This window comes from Zootoca vivipara, chromosome 6 (assembly GCF_963506605.1).
Source record: "Zootoca vivipara chromosome 6, rZooViv1.1, whole genome shotgun sequence".
Taxonomy (NCBI): domain Eukaryota; kingdom Metazoa; phylum Chordata; class Lepidosauria; order Squamata; family Lacertidae; genus Zootoca; species Zootoca vivipara.
The window spans coordinates 66,827,175-66,835,335 of NC_083281.1; the positions used below are offsets into that span (position 1 = coordinate 66,827,175).

General features: G+C 40.1%; 1 protein-coding gene across 2 annotated transcripts; it reads right to left on the reverse strand.

Annotated features, from left to right (window-relative positions):
- Positions 1 to 969: 969 nt before the first annotated feature.
- Positions 970 to 7,784, reverse strand: CNEP1R1 (CTD nuclear envelope phosphatase 1 regulatory subunit 1). 2 transcript variants are annotated; one of them, XM_035120654.2, is made up of 6 exons: positions 7,626 to 7,784; positions 6,036 to 6,107; positions 4,795 to 4,868; positions 4,050 to 4,159; positions 3,481 to 3,535; positions 970 to 2,800 (listed from the first exon to the last, which is right to left on the reverse strand). In XM_035120654.2, the coding sequence occupies exons 1-6, from the start codon at positions 7,648 to 7,650 to the stop codon at positions 2,759 to 2,761; spliced, it is 378 nt and encodes a 125-aa protein (XP_034976545.1). In that variant the 5' UTR covers positions 7,651 to 7,784; the 3' UTR covers positions 970 to 2,758. The 2 variants fall into 2 exon arrangements, with proteins under 2 accessions (XP_034976545.1, XP_060132075.1); XM_060276092.1 differs by lacking the exon at positions 7,626 to 7,784 and adding an exon at positions 7,303 to 7,618.
- Between the last annotated feature and the right edge of the window lie 377 nt (positions 7,785 to 8,161).

The following is an 8,161-nucleotide window of genomic DNA, read 5'->3' on the forward strand; positions in this document are numbered from 1 at the left end:
CACTATGTCTTATTTTTGGGGTATGGCTTATATTCTTTGAATGCTTAAAAATTCTGCTATGGCTTATTTTATGGGTATGTCTTAAAATATGAGAAACAGGGTAGAAAAACAAAAACTGAGATTTATGCAGTGTTCAAAGGTCTTACATGTTCACAAGATTTGTAATGTAGATATTAAAAAGATTTTCAGTAATACTACCGGTAAGCATCAAGTCTTCCTTTAGTTGCTTCAGTATCAAAGCATCTAATAACTGCCAATTCAGGTTATTGTTATCTTGTATGAAGGGCCTGCATGCATGGCAAACAAACCAGAAAGTCTTCCATTAACATTTGTAGCATACCACTTACACCAAACTGGGAAACTGGTTAGTAATGGCTTCAGAAACAGACAAGACATTAAACCAACTTCAAACCACAGTGGCTTGTTTGGAACCTCTTAGCCAGTTTCATGTTCCAGAAGCCACAGGAAACTAAGGTTAATGGAAGACTTTCTGGTTTGTTCTCTTACTTGTTATGTCAGTGAGTCAGCATTTAGAACCAAATACTTGTCTTAACCACAGAGCCTAGGGCTTGCCAATCAGAAGGTCGGCGGTTCGAATCCCTGTGACAGGGTGAGCTCCCGTTGTTCAGTCCCAGCTCCTGCCCACCTAGCACTTCAAAAGCACAAAGGGCAAGTAGATAAGTAGGTACTGCTCCGGCGGAAGGTAAACAGTGTTTCCGTGCGCTGCTCTGGTTTCTCCAGAAGCGGCTTAGTCACGCTGGCCACATGACCCGGAAGCTGTACGCTGGCTCCCTCGGCCACAGTATCTCGCCTCGGCTCAGGGGGACCTGAAGGGGGGGCTATTACCCTCCATCTCACAGACTAACGCACAGCAACGCGTGCAGGGCCAGCTAGCTTCAAATAATAGATTTCAGCACTCCTAACATTTATATACTTGCAATTTCAAATACAAATGCCAGCAAACATATCATTATAAATAAAATTTTTATTTTATACATATTTCCTACAAAAATTTACAGCACTTAAAAACAGAGGTGGAGCAAGAGATGCAGAGAAGACTTCAAGAGCACAGGATTTAATTGCAGCATTCAAAGGAGAATTAAACATTGACACAAGTGTAGTTTTGGTTTCCTGTATGTACAAAATCTTCCTCGTGGTGCAGCATTTCCTACACTGCCAGTTGCTTTGTGCTCTTAAAGTTTTATACTCTTCTTAAAATAGCTTGAAACAGGTTTTGTAAAAAGGCACAGGAAGAATTTAAATGTTTAAAATTAAATTGCTTTGTGTCAGTATTTCAAAGTCATACTATGTGTAACAGCCACTTTTAACACTTTTCTGTAATAAAGGTAGATTCAGATGGCTGATTTTGCCTCTTCACAAAGCTATTTTAGTTGCCATCCCCTACCCACCAAGTTCCATGGGCATTTAAGGATAGAGAATTTGACTCAGTGGCTACTATGCTTTTGTCATGCCTGATTATGATGATCCAGCTGGGCGAATGGAGGAAAATAGATGGTCTTGCATTAAATGTCATGCTGCCTGCTCATATAATCAGATAGCGTGCCACAGCTTCGCATATTCCTCCTCCTCCTCCTCCGGGCATCTAATCCTCTCTTGCAATATCAATAATGCAGCTTATGCTCCACTGCATAGTGAATTAATGCATTATGCTAACATTTCTGCCAACCCTAGCTAATGTCAAACCACAGTTTGCAGCAGTTATTCAAAGCAGGCTTGCAAACTGGCTTGGCACCAAATGTGGTTAGCAAAAACACTGGCACCAAGGAAGAAGTAACTTTTGCTAGCTCAGAAACTGAAAAGAAGTTTCATGTGAGAAGGAAAAGTACATATAGGTCTGCAGGTTGCCTAACGATGCTTAAGGAATCAGGCAGCATTATGCCAGACTGGGCCCAAAGGAAAGTCTGAATCTACCTTGAGCTTTGTTACATTTGTGGCACTTTCTTTTTATCAAGTAATCTGAAGTTAAGCAATACTGGTTTCGTGGCAAAACTACCACAGTGTAAATTTCAGATACAATACATCATTACTGTATGCCCCAAACACACAGAGGTTTTAAAATATTAAAAGCCTAAACATAGAATTTGCTGAAAATCGGCTACTGCTAATGCAAGGAACTGAAGAACAGGAGCTTTTGTGACAAAATTCAAAGTAATAAGCACCAAAAAGAGTTCTGCCAGAAGAATTTTTATGTATAAAATGCAGCATTGGGTGGGGAGCGAGATAGCCATGATTAATGAACAAATGTAATGGTAAAATGCTGTATGAATGGCAGGTTTAAGTATCTCTTCAAATACTGGTTCCATTTCCTATTTACAGTGATTTGCACATCATAAAACCAATTGAGTCATTTTCTAAATAGAGGATCCCACCATGCTGAAGATGAAACCCCAGAGACGTACTAATACTGTGTGGCAGGGTTGGGGAACCTGTGTCCCTCAGAAGCTATTGGACTACAGCTCCCATTATCTCTTACCCACGACTGTTTGCTGGGGCTGATGGGAGTCGGAGTCCCCCAGCATTTGGAAGGCTACAGCTTACCCGCCCCTGCTGCCAGAGAAGGAATTGAAAGCATAAAACAGACAAAAAAAACAAGGAGATTCTGAATAAATAAACCAGATGTTTTCACGCTTTTGCTGTCAACTCAACACCCCACAATCCTATTTGGCCTCACTCTCTCAAAGAAAGGTCTTTTCTTACATTTCCACATCAGCGAGTAGAGTTGAAGGAAGATAGTGGGTTACTGGACGTGAAGCCGAGGTTTCAATATTAGTTTTCCAGTCTGGGGAAGAAAGAAATCACTTTCACATTACAGCAACTCCTCCTATGTTGGGATTACTTCTCTGTCTTGCTAAGCCTATGCCAACTTGCTGTCCAGATGTTTTGAACTACAACTCCCATCAACCCCGGTCAGCATGGCCCTCTGGAGAGAGCCAAGTTAACAAAGGCTGATCTAGCTTAAAGAGTGGAAACTGAGAACAGAGTCTGTTTGCAAGGATTATGAATCTAATTGGTCAATTAGTAGAATAATTCTTTTTTTGATATGGGAACTACAACCATCAGCCCCCAGCTCCCTGTGCAATGAATATACAGAATTCATAGAATTTTTTTAATGAATGCTACAGACCAAAGATAGCACAATATTTGCCCTGATTGATCTTTCATTTCTTAATAATTTAAGGATTTTATGTCAGATAAGAGACCACTCAGGTTTGTCTACTAGCAACATTATAAGGAATATTTAGGCCACTTCTTATAGAAGGATCATTATATAGGGCAAAAAGATGCCCTATATAATGCCCATGCAGAATAGACCACCTTGAGCCCACTGATGGGTGGAAGAAACCAGGAGCACATAGAGTAAACTGGGAACTTAAAGACAATAGAAGCTGTAAGACAATGTGTAGTGGAAGATTATTAGGGGAGGAGACACAGCTAGCCAGGGAAACCAAAGCCACTTACATCATCACAGGACATGTTGTATTCTGCCAGGACTGTTCGACATCGTGCTGCTATGCTGAACAGAAAACATCAAGGAACATACCAGACTCTATAGTCAGGGCAAAGCAAAGCAAAGTGATTGCACTAGAGATGGGGAACTGAAGGCCAGGTGGGGAGGTCTCGGGCTTCATTCAGCCCGTGGGCTGGTGGTTCCCCACTCAAGTTGTATGCTCTCTCTATTTTTTTAATCAGTAAAATAATAGGTAGCAAAGTTCTGTGGCTATCCTTGCCCTCCAGCTATATCATGGGAACAATTACCATAGAGTCGTTTTGCAGAGTGGCTGTAGGGTCACACACAATGTTGTGGAGAGCGCCACCCTGAGAGGAGATGACCTTATTCACATGTCACCATACGGAGGGAGTACAGGAGCTTAGATCCATACTCCCTTTTCAAGAAAAGTGTTCAAACTCTCTCTGTTCTTTGACTCTGTTCTCAGAGAGACTAGAACAGTAGTTAAAAGTTTATTCAGTTGAAATTATTGCCAGCATGATCATGGTTAAATATATGCCAGGTACTGAATAAAGGATACATCGAGGGTGCCACCACTCTCTTATGTATTCCAGCAAAAAACAAACCTATAAGAGTAATACAGCTAACTGTGAAGAATGGATGATTCCATAGAGATGTGAAGAAAGAAACCTAGGAGAAAACCAAACAACACTTTATAAATAAATGATTCACTTGAAATTAATAAAATTAATAAAATTAAAATATTTAAATTTTCATTGGAGAGCACAATACTCAGCTAAGGAATCACCACTGCTAACCTCTAAGGCATCTGTCCACAGGTCTGCTTCAACCTACAGAAGTTGTTTTGATTTTTAAAAGAAGCATACTGTACAGTCGAGAATGAGGGGCAAACAAGTTACTAATTTTAACATTAATATAAGGGGGGGATAAATTATTAATTTAGAAATTAATATATGAAGTAACAGATTTGTTTTCCCTCTTATTCGCCACTGTGAAAACAGGGTGCTGGACAAGGCAGATCTTTGGTCTGATCCAGCAGGGCTCTTTGTAAGCTCTAACTGACACAAATGTCCCAACTTCCTACCTTTGCAATTATGAAGGCTAGCAGTGTCCCAAAGAATAGGCACATACGGTAGATATGATTTTAAGAACATTCTAGCTACTAGATTAAGCTATAACCTAACAAGGCAAAAATCATGATGCGATCATAGATCCCAGATCCCTGGTTGTGACACAAACAAATTCAAATAGATTAAATAGGAAAGTAACACAGTAGCAAGACATTTGAGAATACTACTACCCACCTTCTGTGTTTCAGGATCTATTAACCAGTTCCAGGCGCCAGTTGCTGTACAGACTGATACGACTATAAGTATTACTAGTGGAAAAGGAAAATGTTAGAAGCAATATATTTGCACAACATGTAAGGGATAACTTCTAGAAAAGGTCTTAGTTATTCTCAAAGAACATGATAATCATATTAAATTGGGTGATTTACGTTCCACTGAAATAAGTGGAACCTGCAGTTCATTCAACAGCACTTCCTGTACCTCACTCATCCTTTAAAAAAGAAATATGCACAGGGACAGCCATCAATAAATAATTCTATTCATGTTAATAGGCACAAAAAGTCAGAAGAAGTGCCTTTTATTAGTTTAGCTAGTAATTTAAATGTTGCAAATTTCCAAGTTCAATAAATACTTTTCCAACACATGGGTATTCAGAGCAGAAGTAACCTCTCTTCCATAGGCAACCATTAACTATAGCAGTACTCAGGCATTCCTCACATGGAAGATAGAAGCACAGTCAAGGGGGCTGCAGTGTTATGCATTTAGCCCCATCCCTAATGTGTTGGGGCACAATTTCTGCCACTGAGTGCCGCTCCATAGACAGAAGCATGCCTCCATTCAAAGAGCAGACTCTCTGCTGCAGAAGTTCAGGCAAGTAATGTCTGGAGAGGACTTCTGTTTTTCTAGAATTAACATGACTGTATTCATTAACTACCGTAGCAGCCTTGGGAATTACAATTAAAAAAATGTGCAGTTTTGAAAGGTTCAGTCTGCCATCTTGGTTCAAAATAGAATCCAATTGTATTCAAACATAGATGTTTGCTCCTTATCTCAAGAATTATCATGCACATTTTGGTGACAATATCTTAAGAGGTGATCAAATGTATAGTGGACACATAGTAGACACATAGACAGATAAATAGAGATCTTTCATGTGGGAAAGCCAGAATAAAACCCTGCTCAGCTGTAAAGGAATCACAAGGGTCTTGAGTAAGCATCTCTAAGCATAACCTACTTTATAGGATTGTTGGTAGTTCCAAAAATAACTGCTTTCAGAAGTTCAGGACACCACTGTACTATAGTTCTCTTTGGCAGTAAGACAATATTATTTATTCTATATTTTCTTTTCTTATGCAGAATTTTGCATCACAAATGTATCATAAAAGCTACTGAAATGTTAATACTACACTATGTAGTAGAATTTGTTCGAAGCATTTATAGGCAAATTTGTACTGCTCTTAGAGAGCTTGACTTACTTCTCCAGCGTCCAGTAGCTGGTTGTAAACAAGCTATATATTCAGTAAGCCTTCTTTCAAAAGCCTTGAGATCTGAAAGAAAGAAAGGCAACCATCTAATTAGACTTATGCTGAAATACTATACTTACTGGAAGTAAGCATCATTGAACAAAATGGGGCTTACTTCTGAGTAGACAAGTATTGGATTGGGGTGTTAGACTGTTTTAAATTTACTTTACACTAGTGAAAAATATGAAGTAGGACAGACTTTTTTCCAGATTAGTTAATCCACAACACGTTCACAATGTTTGACCACCAGCATACAGCTCTCCAGTTTACCCAAAGGGAATGCAGCACACAATTGAAAAAAGGTTTTACTATCTCTGTCATGCACATTTTGCAGACATTAAGAAGGGGCTTTCAAAACACTCAGCATAGTTGCCTCTATGTTAACAATAAACAGTACCAATAATAGGTCTAAAATAAGGTTATATTGCACAATCTGTGAAATATCCCCTAAAACCTGCCTTCAGTAGTTTTGTTCTTTTTGACAAAAGTTCAGTTACTAGTGGCTTCAAAAAATTCTGATCTGCTTGTGTTGCTTTTAACCACCACCTGATTTGCAGAAAGCAATTGAGGAGCAACTTGAAGGCATGGGGATAAGTATTTAAAAACAATTTAAATTCTACTACAGATACAGATTGGGATTTAAAAACAACAAAACCCTCAATTCAAGAGGCTTGTTGGAAAAGGAAGATCATGAATAGGTGCCGAACAGATATTATTTATTTTATTTATTTCACAAAATTTATACCACTTTTTAAAAACCAACATCAAATCAGTTTAGAAAGAGAATAAAACAATAAATAAAATTATCAGTAGAAGTAGTTAAAAACAACTATGCAAAATATTCCAAAATAAAATAAGCAATAAACTAAAAACAGATTAAAAAATACATCAAAATTCTACATGTCTGGGTAAGGAAAGGCGCCTGCCTTATATCCATAGGCAGGGAGTTCCAAAGTGTAAGTGCTGCTACACTAAAAAGATCTACAGTATTTCCTATAAATGCAGAATGGGTATTATGTGGCACCTGCAACGGCGCCAGTTCTGCAGACTGGTCAAGTGGGCATATATGGGGGTGAGGTGCTCTCACAGGTAAACTGGCCGCAAGCTTCGATGGGCACGACTCGAGACTAACAAAACGTTATTATGGTGTAAGCTTCCGCAGACCTGAATCCACTTCACAAAAGCTTATGCCACAGCAACAACATCTGTTAGTCCTTACCCAGTGTGCCACGGTCCTGCAACAAGACTGTCACGGTACGACTCGTCTCTCGAGGACCAGTCTGCTGTTTCAAGGCACAACAACATGGGCCAGCTGGAAAGTTGTCAGCCCTACAGCGGGAGGGCATTTTAATTGGGAAGACACATTTGGTAGGTCCAGTCGCTTTCTTTCTTCTCCACGGCGGCTCACTGCCTCCAAAACTCGTTTGGGGACACTGAGAGGAAGAAAAGGGGGGTACCGGACAGGCAAAATGTCCTTTCCCTGGAGAGAGGCTGGTGCCTTTATAATGCCCCCCGCCCCGCCTCAGGGGAACCCCGAATTACCTTCCGCCTGTTCCAGCGAGTTCATTGTGAGGGGCAGGGAATAAGGAGAACTCTCAGACTACTACCAATCACAGACGCAAAGTCTATGGTTTCCTTCCTCTTCCTCCTCTTCCCCCTTTCCATGTAGCGCCGTAAGCTCTCGAACTTCCTTCATATCAATGAAAGCGTCGCTTCTTTCTATTGGGCAGTTTTGCCCTCAAGCGCCCGCCATCCAACAAACGTCGTCTTCATTGGACAGGCTACGTATGGGCAAGAGGCTGAAGGAGGGAGATTAAGGGAAAGGGCAAAGAAGAATACGCATGCGTAACCGTCAGTAGCGTCGACCACCCATCGTCTGGTCCCTAGAATTTGTTAAAAGTTGTTGCAAGAGATGCTTACGCTCCTGCTGTGTCTTTGCATTGCAGAGGTTTCACTGACAGTTAGTTGACTGAAGAACGTTATATATTTGCACTTCCAGGGTGGTTCACAAAACAATAAAATACTAAAAGATCACATTAAACTTCTATAAGGTATTATTACCACTATCAGTACCATTG